Below are 26,861 nucleotides of genomic sequence, written 5' to 3' on the forward strand. Positions count from 1 at the left end.
GGAGCTTGTCAGTAAAGCCCTCAGGAGGCTCCACGGTGGGGGGAGGAGAGGGAGACAGGCCCTGCTGGCCCCCAGAAGCCCAGACAGCTCCACTCCAGACGGGGAGGGGCCACAACGGCCAGTCCCATCTTAAATCTCAAATCATGGGAAAGGAAACTGTACAGGACTGGTGCTGCAGCCGGGCCCATGCCACTGTGGACATGGGCGGCCCAGCAGGCCTCGTCCAGAGATGAAGGACTCATGGAGGTCTGGGCAGCCCCCCAGCGGGGCCACGGCTTGCTTGGGAGGGTGGTCACCAGCACAGGGTGCTGGCTGCAGAAAAACAACAGTGCACAGAGCAGCACGTGTGAGGGACTGAAAAGACAGGAGGCAAGCCTGTGAGCTGCTCAGGAAGCGGAGGCAGGAGCATGGTCCAAGGTCAGCCAAGGTCACAGGTATGAGACCCAATCAGGAAAAAAATAAAGCCAATAGGGCTGGATGTGTGGCACAGAGGGAGAGTGCCAGCCTAGCAAGCGCAGGGCCTGGAGTTACAACCCCAGCACCACCAAAACAAGGAGAAAAAAGAGGACAGGACGAGGAGGAGCCACCGCTGGGACTTGGGACTCTAGGCCTGTCCCCATCAAGACCTTCTGGTGGCAGGGGTGACACCAGCTCTCCTATTTCCTCCTGACACCAAGGCTATGGGCGGCCACTTCGGCTGCTGGACACCTTCTGCCCACCAGCCACTTCCCCGCACACCCGCTCTGCCCAGGGCCACTGGCTCCTTCCGTCTGAAGATGACCTGTTAGCTACACAGCACTTGGTGGGGTTGAGTCCTTATTCAGAAACAATCTGTAAATACATTTTCTCTTTTGCTTAGAATTCTTGCTCAAAAACCTGGTGGAAAAGTGTCTGTGTGGGCTCCTCGTGAGGAGCCTGTGTGGCTGGCAGGGGCGCAGCCAGGGGACCCGAAGGCCATGGGCCCCAGGGGAAGTCCGAGCTGGCCACTTAGGGACACACGGGCCCAACGCCACCTTCAACTGCAGAACAAAGCAACCAAACAGCCAAGGAAATAATGGAATCAAAAAAGTTTATTCTGAATACTTAATTTTAAAAAAATCATATCTATGAGGTGTGCTACAGAAATGCAGATACAGCAGGCGCCTATAAAACCTGTCCTGTAGTGGAAAGGCAGGGACTATGCAGAAACGCACTTCGAGAAAGAACAGGCAGGCAGCAAGCACGATTGTTCTGCGTCCCAGGCGGCGAATGTCTGCTGGTTTCTTGGGAGACACAGCCAGCCTGGTCCAGCTTCCCGGCTTCTCCACAGGGCCAAGGGGGTCACCATTGAAAAGCTGCAGGCAGGCAGGGACAGCCGCTCCGGGAAAAGCTGCGGCAGCCCCTGGCAGGAGCAGTCCCACAGCCACACTGCATTTTAACCCAGTCCATCCCCTGCCTTTTGCTGTGCTGGAACACAGTTTGGCAAACAGCACACTCCCTGACGGAGCAAACTTCTGCCATCTGCACTGAGGCACAAAGACACACGTTGGGTTGCCAGGCTGCAGGGGCTGTGGGCCTGAGCCCAACACCAGCGTCGGGCATAACACTAAGACGGGCTTTTCCACTGTGGCCTGGAACTGAGACAAGGCAGGGAGGGGCAGGGCCCTTCAGGCAGGGCAGGCCAGGCCAGGCCAAGGGAAGAGCCCTCACAGAAGACTGGAGTCCCAGGGCCGGTGTGGGATGGGAGACAAGGCAGGGAGGCCACCTAGAGGGCAGCCTGGGTTGTAGCTGTTATGAGCCCTGCAATTTCACAGCACACGACTGGAGGTCCTCATTCCAGATGCTGGACTCCACCACGCCCCTCATCTGGGAAGCCGGGCTGGCCGAGCAACTCCACAGCCAAGACCCACTCTGCACACGTGCTATGAGATGCCAGCCATCTCCCTGGACACTAGGACATGGCACTCCGCGCCGCAGGAAAACTAGCCCCTCAAGTGGCTGTGCATGACAGTCAACTTGGCAGAAAAAGAAAAAATCCTTCAATGGATAAACAATGACCCAAGTCCTCCTAAGAACATGATTATAATATATTAGCGAGTTCTGGGGCATAGACATTTCTGAAAGCATCAGCAAAAGTATTAAATATAAAAGCAATATGTATATTCCCCTCCCCTCCTTTGGAAAACAAAACACAAAAACCAAACCCCAAACCAGTGAAGGCATGATCTGTAGTGTCAGCTGGAATCAGCCGTGGCCGGCCTGCGGCCGCTGGCACCCTACTGCCGCAGCTCCACGTAGTTGGCCGGGAAGAGCCCATACCGGCCCTTGCATACCCCTCGCCACCAGCCATCATCGATCATTTCGATGTTGGTGATGATGTCATCAGGGTCAAAGGAAATCTCGTCATCGCCCGCTGGGGAGAGAGCAGAGAGACCGGCTCAGATGCACATACTGTCTCATCTGCGGCCGAGGTGGGGGTCAAAGCCTCAGCCCCAAGGACACGGGACCCATGACGGTAAAGGTGGGCACCACAGAGGTGGTGGGGAGAGAGCACGCACTCTGGACAGCTGCCGTAGTGGGGGTCAAAGCCTCAGCCCCAAGGACATGGGATATGGGATGGTGAAGGTGGGCATTGCAGAGGTGGTTTAAGGGAGCACAAGGAAATCTAAGAAGCTGAGGCTATGGGCTGGCCAGGAAGTAGGGGGACAAACAAGGTGTTCGGAATGCCCACAACACAGAGCTCCATGACACCCGGGCACACGTGGACACAGGGCCGTGTGGGAACCTCCTCACAGGAGAGTCAGCCTCCTGCTCAGAAGGCAGGGGCACTGGGAGACTGCTGTCAGAGGAAGCTGGGGTCTAAGGACCTCAGGGACCTGCATCCCAAAAGTGTTTTTCAACCACTAAAATAGTGGAGGCTCCGGACGAGGCAGCAGTGTCCACCATAACAGCAAGGGGACAGACACAGGGTGACTCGGGAAGGTACGGGAGGAACTGTGCCATTCACAGCCTGGAAGTGAGGACAGCAGGGGACATGCGGGGGTTATGGGCATGGAGTCCTCGCTCAGGCAGGGCATGCTCCACCGGAGGCCTTCAAGGACAGAGACCGCCTACAGAGAGTGAGGGTGAGGGGTGGGATCCGGGAAAGGTATCAAGAGTAGGGGGTGGGATCTGGAGAAGGGGTGAGGGGGTGGGATCTGGAGAAGGGGTGAGGGGGTGGGATCTAGTGAAGGGGTGAGGGGGTGGGATCTACTGAAGGGGTGAGGGGGTGGGATCTAATGAAGGGGTGAGGGGGTGGGATCTAGTGAAGGGGTGAGGGGGTGGGATCTAGTGAAGGGGTGAGGGGGTGGGATCTGGAGAAGGGGTGAGGGGGGTGGGATCTGGAGAAGGGGTGAGGGGGTGGGATCTAGTGAAGGGGTGAGGGGGTGGGATCTGGAGAAGGGGTGAGGGGGTGGGATCTGGGATCTACTGAAGGGGTGAGGGGGGTGGGATCTGGAGAAGGGGTGAGGGGGTGGGATCTAGTGAAGGGGTGAGGGGGTGGGATCTAGTGAAGGGGTGAGGGGGTGGGATCTGGAGAAGGGGTGAGGGGGTGGGATCTGGAGAAGGGGTGAGGGGGTGGGATTTACTGAAGGGGTGAGGGGGGTGGGATCTACTGAAGGGGTGAGGGGGGTGGGGTCTGGAGAAGGGGTGAGGGGGTGGGATCTAGTGAAGGGGTGAGGGGGTGGGATCTAGTGAAGGGGTGAGGGGGTGGGATCTAGTGAAGGGGGTGAGGGGGTGGGATCTACTGAAGGGGTGAGGGGGGTGGGGTCTGGAGAAGGGGGTGAGGGGAGCAGGATCTAGTGAAGGGGTGAGGGGGTGGGATCTAGTGAAGGGGGTGAGGGGGTGGGATCTAGTGAAGGGGTGAGGGGGTGGGATCTGGGATCTACTGAAGGGGTGAGGGGGTGGGATCTGTAGAAGGGGGTGAGGGGAGCAGGATCTAGTGAAGGGGTGAGGGGGTGGGATCTAGTGAAGGGGTGAGGGGGGTGGGGTCTGGAGAAGGGGGTGAGGGGAGCAGGATCTAGTGAAGGGGTGAGGGGGTGGGATCTACTGAAGGGGTGAGGGGGTGGGATCTGGAGAAGGGGGTGAGGGGAGCAGGATCTAGTGAAGGGGTGAGGGGGGTGGGATCTAGTGAAGGGGGTGAGGGGGTGGGATCTAGTGAAGGGGTGAGGGGGTGGGATCTGGAGAAGAGGGTGAGGGGAGCAGGATCTAGTGAAGGGGTGAGGGGGTGGGATCTACTGAAGGGGTGAGGGGGTGGGATCTGGAGAAGAGGGTGAGGGGAGCAGGATCTAGTGAAGGGGTGAGGGGGTGGGATCTAGAGAAGGGGGTGAAGGGGGTGGGTGGGGTCTGGTGGAGACAAGGGGGTTCTTGGCACCATATGACCAACTTTTCTAACATTTCAAAAACAAGTTGTTATTTTTTTTCTGTGTATGCGTCAGTACTCAGGACATCATGGTCTTGCTTGGCTTTTTCTGTTCAAGGCTGGTTCTCTACCACCACTTGAGACACCTCCATTTCTGGCATTTTGCTACATACTAGAGATAAGAATCTCTCAAATATGTCTGCCTGGGCTGACTTAGAATGAAACCCTCAGATCTCAGCCTCCTGAGTAGCTAAGATTACAGGTGTGAGCCACCGTTACCTAGCATGTTCTAAAACCATACCCAGAAACTAGCCATGGTGGTAGAAAGCCTACAATCCCAGGGTAACATAGTGAGGCCTTGCCTCAAAAAGTAGGTTAAGAGGGGCTGGGAATGTGGCTTAGTGGTAGAGTGTATGACCCTGGGTTTGGTTCTTCAGTACCACATAAACAGAAAAAGCCAACAGTGGCACTGTAGCTCAAGTGGTAGAGTGCTAGCCTTGAGCAAAAGCTCAGGGACAGTGCCCAAGCCCTGAGTTCAAGGTCTAGGACTGGCCAAAAAGAGAAAGAGAGAGAGAGAAAGAGAGAGAGAGAGATGGGGGGTGGGGAACCGGGTGCCGGTGGCTCACACCTGTAATCCTAGCTACTCAGGAGGCTGAGATCTGAGGATCACCGTTCAAAGCCAGCCAGGCAAGAAAGTCCGTGAGACTTTTTTCTCCAATAAACCAACAGAAAAACCAGAAGTGGTGCTGTGGCTCACCTTGAGCTGGAGAGCTGAGGGACAGCACCCAGGCCCAGAGTTCAAGCCCCATAATCTACCAAGAAAAAAAAAAAGAAAGAAAGAAAAAAGAGAGAAAGAAAAGGTACCAGTGGCTTACACATGTAATCCTAGCTACTCAGGAGGATGAGATCTGAGGATTGTGGTTCAAAGCCAACCCAGGCAGGAAAGTCCATGAGACTCTTATGAGACTCTTATCTCCAATAAACCACTAGAAAACTGGAAGTGGCACTGTGGATCAAGTGATAGAGCTCTAGCCTTGAGCTGAAGAGCTGAGGGACAGAGCTCAGGCCCAGAGTTCAAGCCCCATGACAGATGGGAGGGAGGGAGGGAGGGAGGGAAAGAAGAAATTATAACCAGGAGTAGTGGAGGGAAGGAAGGAGGGAGGGAGGGAGGGAGGGAGGGAGGGAGGGAGGGAGGGAAAGAAGAAGTTGTAACCAGGAGTAGTAGAGGATGCCTATGTGGTTCCAGCTACTAGAAGCTAAGACAGGACTGCTTATGCTTACCCAGCAGTTCAAGGCAAACTGGGCAACACAGCCATACCCCACCAAAAAGAGAAGGAAAGTATAGTCTAGCCAGACGAGACTCTCCGGGAGGGGCAGGGAGGGAGGCTCACCAGCCTGGTAGTCGTAGAGGGCGATGGCTGTAACACCCAGGTCGTTCTCGTACTCATCATATGTGTTCTCTGAAAGCAAAGTGAGAAAAAGCTAAGCAGAGGCTAGAGACCGACGCCCTCTCTACCCACATCTTCAGACAGCATGCCCCCAAGACCCGTGCCAGGAGGACACAAGGACAACACCTCCCTACCTAGCAGGGGTTGGAGAGCAGGAAATCAAGCCTCAGAGCAACAGAAGAAAGGCCTCCAGCTTTGAAGGGCAGGCCCGGGACTCCACCCCCAGAGAGCCCACCACCCAGCCAGGTGCACAGACCTTCTCCACTAGAGTTTGAGAGCAGAGAGCTCAGTGATCCAGGGAAGGCTAGGAGAGCCCTGGCCAGTGGGGAGGTGGGAAGACGCCTCACCCCAGCACCGTCCTCCTGACTGGAATGGGGGGACAGTGGGAAGATACCGCACCCCGACACTGTTTGCCTGACTGGAGTGGCTCCCACTCCAGAGCCACCCTACACTGCTGCAGGAAGGACTGAGGTTAGACCATCACGCACCACTGTGGGAAGGGCTGAGGGGGGCGGCCTGTGTCTCAGGAGGGAAGCATAGCATAGCACTTCTGGGATGCCTGGGCAGGGAGGAGCCCACAGATGGGGCAGGTAAGGCACTGAAGGACATGGATGGGTGGGTTTGGAGGGGTCTTCCCCCCACCCCTCACTGGCAGGTGCTAGAGTGAGGCTCACCTTCTTGGTAGTGGCCTGGGGCTTCCGTGGTTTCGTAGACGGCCTCCGTGGTGTAAGCCGGGCCCTGCTGGCCGGTGGCCTCAGGGAGGTCTGCAGCCTTGATGCTGTAGGCAGGCTCTGGCTCACTCCCACCTGTGGGGCCTCGGTAGCTGGGCTCTGCCTTGAATGAGGCTGCATCCTAGGGAGCAGTGGGGATTTCTCAAGGCCCATTCTGGCCAAACCATCGTTCCTAGTCCACCATCTCCTAGGAACCAATCGTAGCCCCCATGCCGGTCCCCAGGGCTGACATCTGGCCGTGCCTGGCTGTTTCTTTCAGGCCTGAAGTCTCTGAGGGCACACCAGCCCTCCCACCTGGCAGTGGCTTGCCACCCACCCCAGCCACTGCCTGGCGCTGGAAAGGGGAGAGCAGGCTCTGATCTAACCAAATCCTCCATCCCTGCCAGCACAGAGCTGCCACCGAATCACACTCTAGAACAACAAAGGTTTAGAGATAACCAACCACATGGTTATTTAAACCACCGGACCTCAAGCTGTCTGCTGTCTGAATCAAGGTTTCTGAGCAGCAACCCAACCCCTGCACACACACCACTGCAGGGCAAGACCGGGAATATCCTGCAGGGAGTCTCAGGGGGTGGCAGGTAGGACCAACAGCCCCTAGGCCAAGGACAACATCCACTTCCAGGCAGGGGCCAGGGTCCACGGAAGAGTTCAAGCCACGGGAGTGACAGGCCCTGGGTTCCTTCCAGCCAGCTCCCTGGCACCAAGGGGAGACATGAGGGCGGGCAGCCAGTTCGTGGTGTGGCAGCCTTGTGTCTGTCCCTCTCCTGGCAGGGCTGCTGATAATCACACAGCAAGCAGCACACACCGCCAGTCACCCAAGATCTTCTTCTGGAAGGAGACTGGCTACGTAGGGACAGCTCAAGGATAGGCGTTTGCCAGATTGTAGCTACAGGGCCACGTCCACTACATCCTGCGTCTGCCACACGGGGGAGGGGCAGTGATGGATCCCGGCAGTGATGAAGAGTGGCCCGTTCCTGCCAGTTGCCACGGGAGCTCCCTGACTAAGTCTTGCTGTGGTAAGAGGACCCTGTGGCCCTGCGGTGCCAGGGGCAGACGCATGGAAAGAGAGCCCCCAGCCCAGAGAGTGTCTGCCGGGCAGACAGTCCAGCGCCTCCGGGCTGAGGGAGAGCTGAAGAGGAGACGCAGAGCACAGTGAAGATGGGCCAGAGCAGGTGCCAGCCCAACCTGTGGAGAACAAGTGAGAGAAGACCAACATGGCCGCCCCAGCTGCAGGGCATGGCTGGGAGGCGAGGGAGAGCAGCCACACCCGCAGGAGTGCTGCCACCCAAGGCCCCGCTGTGCACACCATTCCACACAGGAATGACACTGCCTGGCACCACCCGTGTCAAGCAGTGAGCCGCTTGTTCACAAAGCAAATGAAAAGACCAACCTCGTAGACAGGGCTGGAAGGCAGCCTCTCCTCAGCCGGCTGAGGAGTGGGGGAGGCAGGGGGCGTTTGCTTTTTGGCTCTGGCTTGCTCCTGTAATGGGAAAACATCAACACCATCCTTACCAGGTCAGCCCAAGTCACACCTGTGTCCACAGAAACGGCGTGTCACAAGGTGGCGCTCGAGTGCAGCACAGAGAGGAGGGCAGGGCTTCCAGCCAAGGCCATGCGGTCAGTCAGGCATTCTCCAGGACGGCCCTGGTGGCCCACAATGCCAGTATCGACCAGACCTGACGATGCCAAGCCGTTCCACATAGCGTGTCGAGGACAGAGGCCCCAGCTGGCACAAAACTGTTGCTGATACTCATCTCATCACTGAATGATGGCCGATGGGCCCTGGGGGAACTGGGACTGAATGGGGGGGGGGGGGCGAGGGGGGGAGGGCGGGGTGAGTGCCTCTGCAGCGGGCAGACATGACTCTTGATGCCATCAGCTAGGCTGTAGGGATATGACGCTGCCCACAAACCCCACTCCCACCCCCAGCTTCTGTGACCACAGCCTGTGAAAGGGACTGTAGGTACAGGGGGCTGAAGGAACCTCTGATGGATAGACCGCTCCAGGCCATCTGGCGGCTGACATCCTGCCCTGTTTAACAGGAGGGGGTGAGGAGAGGGGGCAGCCAGGCCGTGTGATGCTGAAAGGAGGCACGGGAGTGTGGGGATGGGGCCAGGAGCCAAGGAGACTAGGTGGCCTCTAGAGGTGCAAAAGGCAAGGTAATGGGTCTACCCAGAGTGAGACCCTCTAAAGTAACAGCACAGGAAACACCTGGGGAAGGAGAGGGTGGCTGGGAACGTGGGGAGCCCATCTAATGGGGTGAGAGTCTCCTGGAAGACCCTGAGCAGAGCCTCCACATCTGTGTAGCTCTACTGCCCTACTGCCCTGCACCGCCCTGCACCACCAGGTCAGCCCTGGAAATGCCCAAGGCACCAGTGCCCCTCCCGTGGGTGCCTGAGGGCAGGACAGGCTGAGCAGCAGCAGGTGGAGGCCACGGCGGCTGGGCCTACCCAGTCACTTACAGGTGCTACTCCCAGCCCCTCCCCACTCCCAACACAGCTAGATTTGTACCTGTGTGAAAAACCCAACCTCACACACCACCCATGAGCACGCAGTCCTGCCAGCCAACTCTTTACTCACTTCCAGCCTCCTTCTAGCCTCCTCCTGCTCCTGTCTTTCCTTGGCCATCCGCTGAGCTCTCTCTGCCTCCGCCTTCCGCCTGTCTTCCTGCTCTCTCTCCTTGGCCAGGTTTTCAAAGTTAGCTCTGATGTTACTGGTTTTGCTGGTCACTGGAGAAAGGAGAGAGGACATCTCTCTCAAAACACAACCCCAGGACAAAAGCCGCTCAAGGGTGACCCCCAAGGGGGGGGGGGGCGCGCCCCATCCACGGGGCACCGCAGCCTCGAACCTGGGACATTCAGCTTGCACAGGCCCAACAGCCTAGCTCCCTTCAGGATGAAACACAGAAGGAAGTGCTGAATACTTGTCCTTCCGCTGACTAGTGGTGCAAGAGCTGTGTGGATCCCATGTCAGGAAGACATTTCCACCAAAGCCAGTGCCCGGGCACAGCTGGCAGCAAAGTACACTGTGATGTTTGTCACCAGGGGAAACTTGACGCTTTCCAGCAAACTCAGGGCTTTGCAGAATTTGTTGGGGCCACCATCAACATGGAGTCGCTTAAGATTCTGTTGGTGAGTTATATGACAGCAACACATGTCCACGCTGCACAGGAGCATAACCAAGTCAGAACTGCCCAATGGGCAGCCTGCAGAAGCACTGCAGGGCAGGAGTGCACAGCACGCCTGTACACTGCGTACACTCCTGCTGTGACTGAGAGGGGCTCAAAGCTCCTTCCCACCCCCTGCCTAAGGCAGGCGGGGAAAGGACGGGAGGCAGGCATGCAGCCTGCCATTCTCTAGGAGACAAACTGGACTGGCCACTCTTCTCACTAAGTGTTCTTCCAAGTTGGAAACTGCAGCTGCTTTCCAAAAGGAATGATATCAGGTCGGCGTAGTAATGGCCTTCTTGTTAAATGACCTAATTTCAAACTGCTGTGTAACCCAGTAGGCATCAGCTAAGATGACCACCAGAGCTCCCTGGCCCTCAGAGAGAGTCATGCATGAGTGAGTGTCCTGGAACACAGAATCAGGACCTCTGGTGACTGCTTCATCATGGCTTTGATGACTGCTATTCCGTATTACTTTTCTTCAACTACGTAATACTTTCCTCAGGGCGTGGCCTGGCAGCCTGTGACAGGACATGTATGAGCAACCTGGTCCATGGCACAGAGGGAGGACCAAGGCCTCTGGTTTTGTTCACAAGGGGATGCCAAGATACTGTCCTCCTCCAGTGGCTGTGGCCAGTGAGTTCAGGGAAGTGAACGTGTGGGTGGTTCTCAGAATCTGTCTCAGGACCCTTGGGGACACAGTCCCTCTCTCTAGAAAGTGCCCTCAAACAAATCCCACCCAGAGCCCTTACTGGAGGGCTTACTGGAGCAAGCAGGACCCCTGTCAACTGTCCCAGTGTCTCCCTGAAGATCCAGCGGCCACAGGCTCTTGGCCAAGCCCTCCGTGCTCCTGGTTCCCCTCCTCACTGGATCCCGGTGCACCTTCACCTACAAGCCCTCTCTGGGCTTTGGGAAAGCAAGACTCACCAGCCTCAACTGGGATGGTCTTCTGGTAGGCGGAGGACACCTGTGCAACTTCCTCAAAGGTGGACGCATTCTGCATACAGGAGAGAAGGAGGACAGCACTCTTCTCAGCCCTCTACCCACAATGACGCCAAACTGACTGACTGTCACAGCCTTCTCCATAGCATCCGAAGCCCCAATAGCTCAAAGCAGGCAGGCTCCTGGGTCCTGAGGCCTGGCCACACTGATCATCGTGAGTCAGCACCACACAAGGGCACACAGAGGGCAGGGTGCTGGTGGCTCATGCCTGTAATCCAAGCTACTCAGGAGGCTGAGATTTGAGGACTGCGATTCGAAGCCAGCCTGGGCAGTAAAGGCCGTGACCCTCTTATGTCCAATAAACTACTCAGAAAAACCTGGAAGTGGTGCTGTGACTCAAGTGGTAGAGCACTAGCCTTGAGCAAAAGAAGCTTAGGGACAGTGCCCAGACCGTGAGTTCAAGCTCCAGGACTGGCAAAAAAAAAAAAAAAGCATAAAGATCATACAGATGCCACCAAATCTTCGGGATGAAGAACTGGGCCTCTTCCTCAGCCCAGCCCACCCTGCCTACAGGGAAGCTGTGCTCCGTGGATGAGGACCCTGGACACACACAAGGCCCTGGACAAGTCCTCCTAGTGCATGTGATCATGCCTTCAACTCCTTTCATGGGCTCTCAACTGACAGCACCAGGCTGACCTGGGTGCTGGCTGTCAGGGCTCTGAGAAGCAAACTAACTCTAGGCCTCTGAGAAGGAAGCCAGGTTAGGCAGGCACAGAGCCACATCCCAGGCCACACGCTGACCACAGCTTCCACCTTCTCACACTTCCGTCTCCCTCACTCAAAGCGCTAACCTCCCCTGCTTCCACCCAGCGAGCCCAAGGTCAGGACACTGCCACTACCCTCAGCACCCACCAGACAGGACAGCAACTTCCTCAAAACCTGACCACAAAGCCACAACCAGACTTTCACTCACTCCCCACACCAGCTGGTTCCTCCTCCTTCCCCTCCTCCCCAGGCCTCCGGTGACCAGCCTGATCACTGTGGGGCAGCCCTGGGGGCAGCCAGCCCCATCTGTTGTCTCCTCACACTCTGCCCCATTCTTCATCCCTGCCGCCCAAGGTCCCCTGGTGTGCCCTCCTCTGTACCCAGAACCCCCGCCCCGCCCCTCTACCCCACACGCCTCAGGGCAGAGCCTCTCCACTCAAAATCCGAGGGGCTCACCTGCAGACTGCCCTCCCCGCTGTGGCCAGTGCCACTCAGTACATTCATGAAAGCCCTCACACAGTCTGGGGCTCCTCAGCTCCTCTGCCCTGTTGTACAGTTGTCTCTGCAGCATGTGCAGGGCCCGTTCCCACACCTGGCACGTACCACATCCTCTGCTCTCAACCCACGAACCGTCTCCCAGATGAACTCCTACTCACCCTTAAAAAACCAAATCGGACCACGCTGCCTTCCTCAGACCCCACCTGCCCTGTTGTGTTCTCAGAGCCCTCAGTGGGGCCTGCCTTGCTTGGGGGAGCGATCCAAGTACCATGTGCAACCAGCTGTGGCTCAGCAGAAGCAGCTGTCACCGAGGACAGCCGTGCTGCAGGTGGGCCTCGCAGAGCTGCGGGGGGAGGGACACGCAGCGGAGCTGACAGGAAGTGGACTCATCGCTGGCTGGGGACTCAGTGCCCACCAGGCAGCCGGAGGACCCCACTTTTGACATCACTCCATAGCTTAGAACTGATTTCCCAACACAAAAGAGCACAGAACCCCCAGGAGAGGACAGGTATGTTTCCACAGGAACCTTCCAGAGGCTAAGAGTGGGAAGGCGGCTCAGTGGTAGAGCGCTTGCCTCGCATGCATGAGACCCTGGTTTGATTCCTCAGCACCACATAAGGAGAAAAAGCCAGAAGTGGGCACTGTGGCTCAAGTGGTAGAGCGCTAGCCTTGAGCTGAAGAGCTAAGGGACAGCGCCCAGTCCCTGAATTCAAGCCCCATGACTGACCAAAACAAACAAACAAAAACACCAAAAGAGCACAGATTTAGTCTTGCAAGGTGGGGCACCCAGGAGGTAAGATAGGATGAAAGTGTTTGAGGCCAGCCTGCGCGAGACAGCCAGGCCTGAAGAAGCTGACATTGTCTCTCCAACCAACCATCTGCGGGCCGCGAGGGTCTGATGCACTTTGTCCAAGATGGCAGCCAGCAGCTGCACCTGACCACCTCACCAGCAGCCACATGTGCCCACCCCAGTGCGACCGTGGACCAAGTTCTTCTCACATGACCAGTGTGATAAAGGAACTCAATGCTCAACCTGAACCAATAGGAGTCAAGTCCAAATAGCCATGTGACTTCAAGGGCCCCAAGTTAAAGGTCTGGGCTCAGCTGAGGCACCCTGTCCTCACAGCTAGGCTAGGGCAGGCATGGAGCCAGCTGCCTGGTCCCCGACTGGGAAATGAACAGGTGTAGCATACAGGTGTGCTGAGGGGGCCACGCCAACCTCCCCAGGTGATGCCTGGCCCTCAGAGCGGAGTGCTAAAGGACAAGGGCACAGCCGCAGGTACACACAAACCTGCAGGCAGAGCACTGCCCATCTCAAACGCTCACCTTATCCATCCGATCCTTCTGGACCCCGTACTTCCCGCCAAATCCTTTGGCGTAATCTGGAAGGTGGTAAAAGACTTGCTGTGAGGTGAGGGCGAGGGTGGGGGGTAGGGGGGGCCCAGCTCACAGCAGGTGCATGCACACAGGTCCAGAGACAGCCAGGAAATGCACCCAGAGCCAAAGGACACGAGAGCTACCGGGGGACAGGCTTTCCTGGCCAGGCAAGTGTGGCATCTAACCGTGGCGTTCAGTGCACAGGCAGGGAGCAGGACGGGTAGGGGACATGCATCCAGCATTCTCGAGGGAACAGGAAGGGAAAGGGCAAAGGCTGGTGGGACAGAAGCCGAGGAAGGCGGGCACAGGACAGGCCTTTGCAGTGGGCCACTTCAATAGCACAGTCTTCTGCACCAGCCAGGGGCCTTATTGCCATCTGTCTCCCGTGCGCCTGCTCGACTGAGCGCTAAATAGAGGCTCAGCTGCAGTTCTCTTGCTTTTTAAAAGAAAAAGAAACTCCATGTGGAAACCTTGGCAGCCAGGGGGTGGCTGCAATACATGTCCACCTGACAGTCCTACTGCCTGGCAGCAGGAGGCCAGGCTGGCCCTAAACCTGTCTCAAGTCTCAACTCTGCCCTGCCTTCTAGTGCGGGCCCAGGTTCTAGTCCCCAGGGCCAAACCCTGAGGGCAACAAAGGGCTGCATACGGCAAGCCCAGTCAGCTCCGGCCTGCCTACCTACATATGCCTCTAGCTTTGTGGGCCGACACGGGGCTCTGTGTGGGGCAGGCTACACATGAATGGTGTCAGAAATACAAAACGAACGAGACACCAGCACAGACGCAACACAGAACCCACACGGAGCGCCTCCTTCCTCCCTGAGGTGACGAGGCCTGGCACAGAGCAAACAAGCTCCTGCAGGGGCCGCTGGCACGCGGTGGAGACCCCGCTCCAGGAACCGAACGTGACACGGGACCAGAGTGGCATGACCTGCACACTGCCTCTGGCCTCCACGAGGCTGCAGGGCGGAGGGGGAAAGAGGGCGGGAAGAGGACCCAGTTCCAGGTGGGCTGGGTGAAGGAGGCCAGTGCCCTGGCAGTGAACCTGAAGCCTGGCTACACGTGGCCACACTGCAAGGGGAGGCGGGGAGGGGACAACTGTGCCTTGCTGGGACTCGTGCTTGGCCAGTCTCTCCTTGTAATCAAACCCCACAGCGGAGGAGTCCTGCCTCTCGGACTGAACACCAAATTTGCCTCCGAAACCCGTCTTATAATCTGGAAATCCGCAAGCAACAGTGGGGAGAGCAAACCAAGAGCAAAGACAGGTCGGGTTAGAACCACGCAGGCGGTACACGGCTCTCACACAGGGCCCGACAGCCTCAGGTTGGCCAGGGAGGTTAAGGGTCAGACTAAAACCAGCATGTCCAAGCTGAGGCCTGAGCCAGCAGCAGGCAACTGAGAGACCCAGAACTACACTGGCAACCGAATAGCAAGAACACTCCACGCCAAGGCTGCTGGCCAGAAAGCGCGGCTCCGCATGGGAAGAGGCTCGGCAAACCTGAGGGCTTTCCCCCACACCCGTTCCCTGTTCCCCACTCCCCCCGCAACCTCCCAGGGCTCCTTCCCCTGGAAGGCCTCCTGTTCTGATAAGGAAACACTTCCATTTAGGAGTGTGCTGGGGCTGGGGCGCCTGTGACACAAGATTGCCTAATGGGCACAAGGCCCTGGTCCATCCCCAGCCCTCCAGATGAGGAGCCCACAGCAGGAGCTCCCTCCTGGGTGGGTGTGGCAGGAAGGTATGACCCTCCAGGAGGCACAGAACAGCTTCAAACAGTGAGGACGTGACATCACTAGGACAGGAATACAGTAGACAGCACAGGGATGGATCTAGGACAGAGGAAAGTTCCAGAATGCCTGAAGAATGTACCTTTTTGGGATTCATGCAGCTGCAGCTTCTCCTGGTGATCCCAGCCAAGGGCACACTTGTCTTGTCTGTCTGTCTGCACACCAAACTTTCCTCCAAACCCTTTCACATAGTCTACATGTACAACAGAAGGCCACAGTGGACCATCAGCCGTGGGGGTGGGGGGTGGGGTGGGGGTCGCACAGGCAGGACACCCCTCGTGGAACACACCCTCGCACGCACAGCTTCTGTCACTGTCTGGCTCATGTCCAACAGGAGGCCCTCCTCAGGGTAGCCCCAAAACCAGGGTGTCTGTAATGTCAGTGTCGTGACAGACAGACAGCCACAGAGCAGCTCCAATGCATGCGGCGCGGACAGCACTCCGACCGGCATGGGAACAGCCAGGGGCACCACAGGCAGGCACCGCAGGCACTTGCGGAGGTGTGGGCCCACAGAAAGCAACACCAAGGGTTTGGGGGCCCTGGGCACATTGGCCCTATTACAGTGGTAAAACCAACCCAGAGCCACACACTTTCAGGGCTTCCCCGTTCTGAGTGACTTCTAGTCCCCAGAGAGACCTGGCTGGGCAAGCAAAGGGGAGGGGGGAGGGAGGGGGAGGGACTAAGGCACCTTTCTGGGACTCATGCTTCTCCGTCTTGCCCTGGTATTCAAAGCCCACGGCGCTCTTGTCCACATTGTCCTTGTCGATCCCGTATTTGCCACCAAACCCTCTGGAGTAATCTAGGAGCAACAGCAGCCACAGACCAGTCAACACACCAAGGTCTCAGGAGCCACTAAAAGGCATTTTCTCTACTGACTTCTATTCTTAAGAAGCTGGGCGTCAGCTGGAAAGCACACATGCTGTAGATAAGAACTGCCATTTTAAGTCCTCAACTCCTATTTCCTGCACAGGACAAAGACAGTACTCTTCTCTACTTGATATACTGAAGTATATCCTTGCTATATTGAAATGGGCTCCAGGAAATGGAAAAAAGGTTTTTTTCCTTTGTTGTTTTTGTTTACAGAGGGGCACAGAAATAGAGGAACAAAGTGTGAACAAATGCAGCAGTGGTACTCACTAGACAATATATTGCAAGCGAACAATACAACTTGTAGATGGAGATGGGAGGGAAAAACTGGAGAGGAGAGGGATGACACTGTCCAAAAAGAAATGTACTCTATACCTGATTTACATATCTGTAACCACTCTGTACATCACCTTTAAAATAAAGGACCACACACATTACCTGATTTACATATCCGTAACCACTCTGTACATCACCTTTAAAATAAAGGACCACACACACACACACACACACACACACACACACACACATTACCTGATTTACATATCCGTAACCACTCTGTACATCACCTTTAAAATAAAGGACTACACACACACACACACACACACACACACACACACACACACTACCTGATTTACATATCTGTAACCACTCTGTACATCACCTTTAAAATAAAGGACCACACACACACACACACACACACACACACACACACACACACACACATTACCTGATTTACATATCCGTAACCACTCTGTACATCACCTTTAAAATAAAGGACCACACACACACACACACACACACACACACACACACACACACACACTACCTGATTTACATATCCGTAACCACTCTGTACATCACCTTTAAAATAAAGGACCACACACACACACACACACACACACACACACACACTACCTGATTTACATATCCGTAACCACTCTGTACATCACCTTTAAAATAAAGGACCACACACACACACACACACACACACACACACACACACACACACACGCTCGAGCGCTTTTGCTAAACTTTTTAAAAAGCTGCTGGGTACCACTGGCCCACGCCTGTAACCCCAGCTACTCAGGAGATCTGAGGATCTCATTTCAGTTCAAAGCCAGCCCAGGCAGGAAAGTCCATGAGACTCTTTTCTTTTCTTTTCTTTTTGCCAGTTCTGGGGTTGAACTCAGGGGCCTGGGTGCTGTCTCTGAGATTCATTTTGCTCAAGGCTAGTACTCTACCACTTGAACCACAGTGCCATTTCCGGCTTTTTCTGTGTATGTGTATAAACCCAGGGCTTCATGCATACTAGGGAAGCACTCTTCTACTGAGCCACATTCCCAGACCCTCCATGAGACTCTTATTTCCAATTAACCACCAGAAAACCAGAAGTGGTGCTGTGGCTCAATGGTAGAGTGCTAACCTTAAGGAAAAGAGTTCAGGGACAGCACCTAGGCCTCAAATTCAAGCCCCACAAATAACCAAAAAAAAAAAGGGGTGGGGAGGGGGACTGGAGGTACAGTTCAAGAATACTGAGTTCAAACCCCAGTACTACAAAAAAAGAAAGAGAGGGGCTAAAGGGAGGGAGAAGGAAGGAAGGAAGGAGGGAGGGAGGGAGGGAAGAGGACAGTGCTCTTACCTGTAAAGGCACTAGGAGGGGAGAGGTGCATACCTTTTTGGGACTCATGCTTCTCCGTCTTGCCCTGGTAGTCAAAGCCCACGGCGCTCTTGTCCACCCGGTCGGCTTGCACACCGTATTTGCCCCCAAAGCCACTGGAATAGTCTAAGGAGACAGGACAGTCAGCTTGGTGATTTTTCATTTTGTTAAACGAAATGTAAGTCTTTAGTGTTACAGCTCCCAAGAGCAATAATATTCTAAAATGGACACACAGCCCACAATTCCTTCCGGGAGGTGCACAATGGAGCTCTGACTCCTCCCACCGAGAGGGGCCTTCATCTGTGCTGGCCAAACCCACTTAAAACGACTGCTCAATCCTGGGTGCCAATGGCTCACACCTATAATCCTAGTTACTCAGGAAGCTGAGATCTGAGGATCTCAGTTCGAAGCCATCCCAGGTAGTTAAGTCCATGAGGCTCTAATGTCCAATTAACCACCAAAAAGCTGAAAGAGGAGCTGTGGCTCAAATGGTGGAGCACCAGCTTTGAGTGAAAAAGCTGAGGGACATCATAGGCTGAGTTTAAGCCCCAGGAGAGACACACACACACACGAACGAACACACACACACACACACACACACGAACACACACACACACACACGAACACACACACACACACACACACACACACACACACACACGGAAATGTCCAGAAAGTTCAGCAGCCTGGGGTGAGGAGGGCGCTGCTGCCTGGCTGCACCCACACCTTGCCCCAATGTACGGCTTGTGGGCTCATAGCTCTTTCCCGCATTGCAGGGGAACAGAGACAAGTAGAAACAAGCTTGCAAAAAAACCAAACTGATTCCTCAAAAGGCAGCAGCAGATCATAAATTCAAAGGCAACCTAGACTACACAGGAAGACCACATCTCAAAACAGTAAAACTAAGGGCCAGGCTTGGATTACAGACTTGTAATCCCAGCTCAAGAGTTAGAGATTGGAGGACTACAGTTTGAGCCTAAACCAGGCAGAAAATTAGTAAGACTCCATTTTAATAAATGGAGCACAGAAGTTCATGCTCCTGATCTCAGCTACACAAGAGACACAGGTATAAAGACTGAGATCTAAGGCAAGCCCTGGGTAAAAATACAAGACTATCTTAAAAAAAAAAAAGGATGGGGGGGGGGGGCTGGGAAGGTGGCTCAGTGGTAGAGCGCTTGCCTTGCATGCCTGAGGCCCTGGGTTCCATTCCTCAGCACCATATAAGCAAAAAAGAAAAAAAGCTGGAGGTGGCGCTGTGGCTCAAGTGGTAGAGCGCTGGCCTTGAGCTGAAGAGCTGAGGGACAGCGCCCAGGCTCAGAGTTCAGGCCCCACGACCAGACCCCACCCAAAAAAAAAAAAAAAAGGATGGGGGCGGCATGGCTGAAGTAGATGAGCACTTGACTAGTAGGTATGAGATCCTGAGTTCAAACATTAGTACTGCCAAAAAGTAAAACAACAAAAAAGATACTCAGCGCTGTAGGAAAGCAATACACATTTATCATGAAATAGACTGTGTGGCAGCGTAAAGATGCCTTTCCCGTGCAGCAACAGCTGTATGACGCAGTGCGAGTGGCTAGCACCTGGCAGGGCCAGCACCTGGCACAGCTCACCTTTCTGGGAGGCATGCTTCTCCGTCTTTCCCTGGTATTCGAAGCCTACAGCAGACTGAAATCACAAAAAAACAAACAAACAAGTTAACACATTTGTTTTAAATGCCTCTAAAAGTATCTTTTGGAGCTGGGAAGGTGGCTCAGTGGTAGAGCGCTTGCCTTGCATGCATAGGGCCCTGGGTTCAATTCCTCAGCACCACATAAAAGCAGAAAAAGCCAGAAGTGGTGCTGTGGCTCAAGTGGTAAAACGCTAAGCTCTGAACTGAAGAGCTCAGGGACAGCACCCAGGCGCAGAGTTCAGGCCCCATGACCGACAAAAAAAAAAAGCTAAATTTTTGACCCTTGGTTTTCTAAGCCAATTACCAGTCAAAGTAGTGGCAGGTGTGGTATTGTGACCTTACACACTGTTATCCAAGAACTGGGCTGTACTACCTGGCCATGCTTCCAGGGCATTGGTGCCCTGGTGTCTCCGCAGCCACACATAGCACCTACATACCCTGCCCACCATAGGCACAGTGTGTCCATGTGGCCGGAGGCACAGCTCAAGCTGGGAATTCCCATCACCCCCGCATTCCAGACACAAATGTGCAGCAACTAGGCCACAAGCCAGGCATGGACAGCCCAGCCAGAGCGCCCAGCATGAAGTATCTGACAGCCAAAGAGGAGAGAAGGAGGAGGACTGGGAGGCCCCCAGTGCAGAGCGCCTGGATGCTAGGACCAATGCTGGCTCTGATACAGATGTGCAGACCATGCTGCAGACAACAGGGTGGGAGTGGGCCCTGCTGGCCTGCTCTGGTCAACATCTAAGGCCAGCACCTATGAAAGAAGTGCGCGGGCCACTTGTGCAGCGGACACAACGAGGGCCTCTCCCAGCAGTGGGGCTCAGGGGGCCGGCCTGGGAGGTCTTGCCTGTACTGTGCCCTAACTCAGAGGACAACCCCATCCTGCTGCATGTGGCTCAGAGGATGACATGGCAGTAGTGTTTGGGGTGTGGGTCCTCTCCCCCAATCTCATCACTCACCTGATCAACTCTGTCCATCTGGACACCAAACTTGCCTCCAAAACCCCGGACTGAGTCAACCTGCGAGCAGTGCTTGGAAAGTTTGGACTGGTACTCATGGCCAACGGCTGACTGGAACAGAGTACAAAGGCAAGTGTCACCAACATCGCAATGTCACCTGCACACACCCATACAGCAGTGTCACCGACATCCATACCCCTAGGTGTCACCTGCATCCACATCTCTCGATATTACCCACACCCATGCACCAGTGTCACCCAGACTTTACTCCCCCTTGGTATCACCCATGTGCAGCAGAGGTGTCCCCCAGCAGGGATAGGGTGCCCCTCCCCCGACGAGGGTAGCAACACCCTCCGCGGGGACGACTCCAGGGACACAGTTGAGGTTGGCACTTCTGCTGCTCAGCCCAAGGCTGGGATGACACATTTGCCTGGCTAACTGCAACAGACGCAACAGCAGTAAAAGCTCAGCTTCAAGACCCTCACACCAACAGCACCAGGGCGATGCAGGCAGGAGCTGGGCCCTGCCCCTGCCTGGCACAGCATTCCTGCACCACCAACGACATCACCAGCCCCCATCAGGGAAGAAGGTGCCAGGACCTACTGATCACACATGAACCAGGGGAAAAACAAGCACCATAGCCCAGGATGCAGCACACATCCCAGCTGGCAAGGCAAACACCAGGCGAGGGGCTGCTCTCCAGCATGGTCCCAGCCCCACAGGCCCCGCCTTCTCCACAGCACAGGTGTCCAGGTGGCTCCTGTGCATGTGGTGAGGACACAGGTGCGTGTGGGGCCACCTGAGCAAGCCTTCTCACTGCACTCACAGACCCTGGGACAGCCGATCCTACCCCACAGGCCTCCCCTGGCTGTTGGCCTACCACGGGAGGACAGCAGGGCCTTGAACTTGACGATGGTCAGCCCATGAGTGACACCTGTGTCCCCTCTTCCTAACAATCTTTGGAGCTGTGATGCTGTCCTTCCCAGGCTCATGCTGAGTTCAACGGCAATGGCCAAGCCATGAAACATGGCCCCTCAAAACCTGTGGGGGCAGAGACAGCTGCCCTCAGCCTCTGGAGCCTCACCCAAGACAAGCAGGAGAGGGGCACATCACAGGACTAGCCAGTACACTCCCCAAGGAAGGATCTGCAAGAGAACGGTTCTAACAGCACAGCAGGTGCGAAGGCTTTGGGACTGGCCTGCAGTCCTCTGGACTGCTTTCCATCTCCCGCTGACAGCAGCCCATGCGGGAACAGGCAAGCAGGAAGCCCGCAGGATGGACCCAAACCACCTGTATCCCGAAAGAAGGGTGCAGTGTCGCCGAGCAGCCAGGGCCCCATCCGCACCCAGCCTTTTTGCAGTTTCTAGAGTGGACAAGTTACAATCAGCCAAGCAACTTATCCTCAGGTTTGGCACTGAGAGACTTCTAACAACAAAGAGTCTCGCAGCACTACCATGAGCCGGGGGACCTTGCCTGAACCGGCAGGACAGGACAGATGTCAACACTGAGCGGCGGTGGCAGTGGTGGCAACAGCAGCGCCCTCAGTATCTCCAGGACAGACAGGGCCTCAGCTGAAAGTTTAGGGACTGGTGAGATCAGCCAACAAGGGGAGCAGGCTGGTACAATCACAGCCATCATATTCCCCAGTGCATAGTTTGCAACCCAGACCAGAGAGCGCCATCCTTTCTGGAACTGCCTTCGGTTCCAGAGAGCATGACGTCACATGTGAGGCGTCAGTCACATCAGGAGGGGAGGTGTCTGGTGGGCTTTTAGGTCTGTCAGCTCACCTGCTGGTTTCGTTTGTTTTCTATAGATACTGGGGCTTGAACTCAGGATTTCTCCTGCTCTCCTGTGATTTTTTTGTGATTATGCCTGGTGCTCTAGCACTTGAGCCACACCTCTACTTTTTGGTGGTTATTTGGAGATAAAGAGTCGAGGAATTACCTGCCTGGGCTGGCTTCAAACCAAGATTCTCAGATCCCAGTCTCCTGCATAGCTAGAATTAGAATTACAGGTATGAGTCATAGTGCCCGGCTTACTCTGGTTGTTGAAAGGCTACTAGACTTCTTCTAGAATCCTGACAATTCTTCTCCCTACACTGCGTGCTTAACAAGAGGACATCTGGGTGGAGGGACACACTGACACTGCCAATGTCGCTCTGTCCTCATCAGACTCCAGCTCTACGAACTCTCTGGCTGTGGTCAGGGTACCTTAGCCCCCAGTCCACTCTGCTTCCTGAACCAGGCACTAATCAGATAGATGCAGCATGCAGCAGGGGGAAGAGGAATGAAGTACCACCTGAACCTCACACCACTTTTGTCCACCTGTCAGAACAATCTCATGTGCCTCGGACACAGAAATTCACCTGGACAACAGCACCTGCACAACGTCAAGACCAGCTTTACTGAAGAGACACACACACACCTCTGTCCACACCAACTCCTCTGAGGGGAGACCAGCTGACCCTGCTGGGAGAACATCGCTCCCTCTACTAGGGAGAGAGGTCCTCACCCCTTACCACTGAGTGCCAGTGGCTCCCACCTGAAATCCCAGCAGCACGGGAGGCTGTGATCTGAGGATCACAGTGAAGCCAGCCCAGATAGGAAAGTCTGTAAGATACTTCCCTCCAATTAGCCACTAAAGAGCCAGAAGTGACACTGTAGCTCAAATGGTAAAATGCCAGCCTCAACAGCACCCAGGTCTGGCATGAAAAACAACTTGCTGTATTTAGTCCACAGCTTCTGCTGCCACCTGCAGGGCGATTACCGGGACTGCTCCCAGAGGCTCGCCACAGCTGCTGCCCAGAACACACTGCCCCCAGCCTGGCTAGCACTGAGGCTCCACAGGAGGCATGGGCTGCTCCCTGAAATCAACAGATGTACATGGGCTGTTGGCCAGGCAGAGGCGAGCAGGCATCTGTGGTCAGGACTCTGCCCTGTTCACAAGGCTTCCATTTGCCCACAAGCCCTGCCTACTCACTGACCCTCTCCAGGCCCCCTGACACTGGGGAAGAGCTGCTGGAAAAGTGAGCAAAGGCTTGTGAGTGGCCCAGTTGGGAGGATACTGGGGACCTCGCCTCGACAAGCCGCCCGCTCGCTCGCTGGCTCGCACTGTGGAGCTAAGGGGTGCCTCTCGACTTGGCAGCCCTGTAAGCGCTTACTTTGTCCATCCTGTCCTGCTCCACGCCAAACTTCCCGCCATAGCCGTGCGAGGCTTTTGGTCCTGTTTCCAGCTCCTTCTCCTTGAGGGTCTGGTGTTCCTGGAAGACGTTTTCTCTCAGCTTGTGGATGCTGGAGGCAGACATGGAGACATGAGACACACAAACCAAGCTGCCCAAGGCAAAGGAGACCAGGTGACAGACAACCCATGCAGCACAGCTGGCTGTCCTCACGTGATGCTGGCCAATGGCCAGAACACCACCCTCCTCCCCCCACCCCCCCCCTCACTTCCCGGGCTCTCCTATCGCCACCTTTCCCTGACATGTGTCTGTGGGTCACCTACAACCTCAAGCAGCTCTGCTGAAACCCAAGCTTTACTTCATTTGGTGAAAAGCTGCTCATTTTAGTAGCTCTGTGATGAGGGGAAAACCAAGTCAAAGGCCCTGTCCTCAGATCCCCAAAGCCGCTCACCAGTTGAGGACCCTTGGCACTGGACTTTGAGTTAGCCCTTATTATTATTATTTTTGTTGGTCATGGGACTTGGACGCTGTCCCTCAGCTCCTTTTGCTCAAGGTTAACACTCTACCATTTGAGCCACAGCTCCACTTCCAGTTTTCTGGTGGTTAACTGGAGACAAGAGTCTGGTGGACTTTCCTGCCCAGGCTGGCTTCCACTCAATCCTTAGAAGTCAGCCTCCTGAGTAGCTAGGTTTACAGGTGTGAGCCATAAGCACCTGGTCCTTTTTAAAATTTTTGGTAGTTAATTGGTGATGAGTCTCATGAGGGCTGGGACGTAGCTCAGTGGCAAAGCACTTGCCTAGCAAGTACAACATTCTGGCTGTGATCTCCAGTAACAAAAAAAAGAAGAAGGAAAAAAAAAAACAAGAAACTTTCCTGCCAGTACTGGCTTCGAACTGCAATCCTCAGATTTCAGGCTCCAGCATGGCTAGGATTACAGGCATAAACCACTAGTACCTGGCCATGAGTTAATTCTTTTTAGATTCCAAGGATATGATAAAGACTACTGTACACTATCATTGCTGCATTATATTATTGCTGCCCTAATCACCATAACCAAGTTATGGAAACAACCTACATGCCCTGCAATGGACAAATGGGTCAAGAAAATATTTATACATATATATACACACACATATAAGAACATTTATAAGGCTAGGAGTGTGGCTTAGGGGTAGAGTGCTTGCCAGGTATGCAGGAAGCCCTGGGTTCGTATCCTCAGTACCACACACACACAGAAAAAGCCAGAAGTGGCGCTGTGGCTCAATGGTAGAGTGCCAGCCTTGAGCAAAAGGAGCTCAGGGACAGTGCCCAGGCCCTGAGTTCAAACACTAAAAAAAAAAACTTATACACACACACATGTATTTGTATTTACTCATCTATTAGGAAGATTATTTCATTTGCAGAAAACTGTCTAAACCTGGAAAAACTATGTTAAATGAAATGTCAAGCTCAGAGAGACAAAAGGATGTAATTTTTCTCATACATGTAAATTAAATATAAAATAACACATAGCTGGGCACCAGAGGCTCACAGCACTTCAAAGCCAGCCTGGGCAGAAAAGTCCATGAGACTCTTATCGCCAATAAACTACTCAAAAAAGTTGGAAGTGGCACTGTGGTTCAAGTGGTAGAGTACTCGCCTTGAGCAAAGAGAAGCTCAGGGACAGCACCAGACCCAGAGTTCAAGCCTCAGTTATGGCAAAAAAATAAATAAATAAATAAATAAAAAAGGTCATATGCAAATATACATGACTATATTGACTAAAGTATGGTATATGCAGACGTCCAATGGTGTAACTCATTCAAACAAGTAACCAAATGAATACCAAACGAAACGTGTTGACATGAGGGAGGAGGTCAAGAGAGAGGCAGGCAGACCCCTGGAGAGGAAAGGGGGGCACCTACCTATACGCCCATAATCCTAGCTACGCAGGAGGCTGAGATCCAAGGATTGTGGTTCAAAATCAGCCCAGGCAGAAATGTCCAGAGGTTCTTATCTCCAATAAACTACTCAAAAAAGACAGAAGTGGGGCTGTGGCTCAAGTCGTAGAGCATTAGCCTTGAGCAAAGCAGCTCAGGTATAGTGCCCAGGTCCTGAGATCAAGCCCCAGGACTGGCCAAAAATCCCCAAAAAACAAAAACTTAAGACAACTCCATAAAAGCACAGTAAAAGCCACTTTAATTCCATTCTAAGCAGCTGTCAACAAGAGACCTTAGAGGAGCACAAAGGCCAGCTCAGCACAGGGCTTTCTGCCCAGCAGACATCTCAGGAGATGGGCATGATGGCACTCACCAGTCACCCCAACTATACAGAAGGTATAGGCAAAAAGATTACAATCTGAGACCCTATCTGAAAAATAAGCCAGTGCCTCATGCCTATAATTCCCGCTATTCAGGAGGCTAAGACCTAAAGAATCATGGTTCAAAGCTAGTATGGGCAGAAATGTAACTGATATTCCACCTTCAATTAACCAACAAAAGCAGGACCGGGGCTGGGAAGGTGGCTCAGTGGTAGAATGCTTGCCTTGCATGCATGAGGCCCTGGGTTCGATTCCTTAGCACCACATAAGCAAAAAAAGCTGGAAGTGGTGCTGTGGCTCAAGTGGTAGGGCGCTGGCCTTGAGCTGAAGAGCTGAGGGACAGCGCCCAGGCCCAGAGTTCAGGTCCCAACAACCAGCCCAAAAAAACGCAGGGCCGGAGGCATGACTCAAGTGGTAAAGCACCAGCTATAAGCAAGTAAACCTTACAAATGCAAGGCCCTGAGTTCAAGCCCCAGTATCACCAAAAATAATAACTAAATAACTAATAAACCAAGCAAGCCAGCAAGCAAGTGAAAAGGGATGGAAGCAGAGGCACAGAAGGCCTGCCTAATCAGTACAAGACACTGAGCTCGAACTCCAGAACCACCAAGATTCTAATCATCTCAGGGGTGTGGATCAAGCCACATCAGGCCTGGAAAGCACCTGGTGCCCTGGAGCAGACAACACCCTAAACCTGAGAAGCACAACAGATATTGGGAACTTGCCCTCCCCCCTGGTCCTGGAGAATCTGACCCATCTAAAGACCAGGTGCACACTCCCATTCAACTCCCTAATGCATCCTGGAGACACAGGAACTGGAAGTGGAGGGGCTGAGCAGAGGTGTGGAGACATGGCCAACAAACCAAGGCTGCCACTGACTCCTGGCTTTCCTCACTCCAGATCCCCTCCATCCCAGCCCTGAGCTGCAAAGCCGGAGGGCTGGCATTTATACAGTGCCATGGACATGCTCACTCCGTTCCCCTGGTCTATCTCAGGCTCTTCAGGATGGCTGCAATTCAGTTCACATCACCCGACTACTAAATCTGCAGTGCACCACAGCACTATTAAATCTGCAGTGCACCACAGCACCGTGTTCTCAGGCCTCTTCTGGGGAGTGTGGGTGAGGCAGAGGAACCAAT

General features: G+C 54.5%; 1 protein-coding gene across 5 annotated transcripts in view; it reads right to left on the reverse strand.

Annotated features, from left to right (window-relative positions):
- Positions 1-1,052: 1,052 nt before the first annotated feature.
- Positions 1,053-26,861, reverse strand: part of Cttn (cortactin) — a 32,479-nt gene continuing 6,670 nt past the window's right edge. For 2 of the 5 annotated variants that reach the window (XM_042670374.1, XM_042670375.1), the window contains exons 5-18: positions 23,406-23,535; positions 20,246-20,356; positions 19,225-19,279; positions 17,630-17,740; positions 15,779-15,889; positions 15,173-15,283; positions 14,410-14,520; positions 13,258-13,313; positions 10,654-10,723; positions 9,141-9,289; positions 7,951-8,040; positions 6,501-6,678; positions 5,770-5,838; positions 1,053-2,392 (exon numbers count right to left, since the gene is read on the reverse strand). In XM_042670374.1, the coding sequence (XP_042526308.1) occupies positions 2,256-2,392; positions 5,770-5,838; positions 6,501-6,678; positions 7,951-8,040; positions 9,141-9,289; positions 10,654-10,723; positions 13,258-13,313; positions 14,410-14,520; positions 15,173-15,283; positions 15,779-15,889; positions 17,630-17,740; positions 19,225-19,279; positions 20,246-20,356; positions 23,406-23,535 (1,489 nt within the window). In that variant the 3' untranslated portion in view covers positions 1,053-2,255. The remainder of the gene's footprint in view (positions 2,393-5,769; positions 5,839-6,500; positions 6,679-7,950; positions 8,041-9,140; positions 9,290-10,653; positions 10,724-13,257; positions 13,314-14,409; positions 14,521-15,172; positions 15,284-15,778; positions 15,890-17,629; positions 17,741-19,224; positions 19,280-20,245; positions 20,357-23,405; positions 23,536-26,861) is intronic. The other 3 variants (XM_042670376.1, XM_042670377.1, XM_042670378.1) reach the window with 3 other exon arrangements.

This window comes from Dipodomys spectabilis, unplaced genomic scaffold (genome assembly GCF_019054845.1).
Source record: "Dipodomys spectabilis isolate Male_0828 unplaced genomic scaffold, ASM1905484v1 ptg000544l, whole genome shotgun sequence".
In the NCBI taxonomy this organism is placed as follows: domain Eukaryota; kingdom Metazoa; phylum Chordata; class Mammalia; order Rodentia; family Heteromyidae; genus Dipodomys; species Dipodomys spectabilis.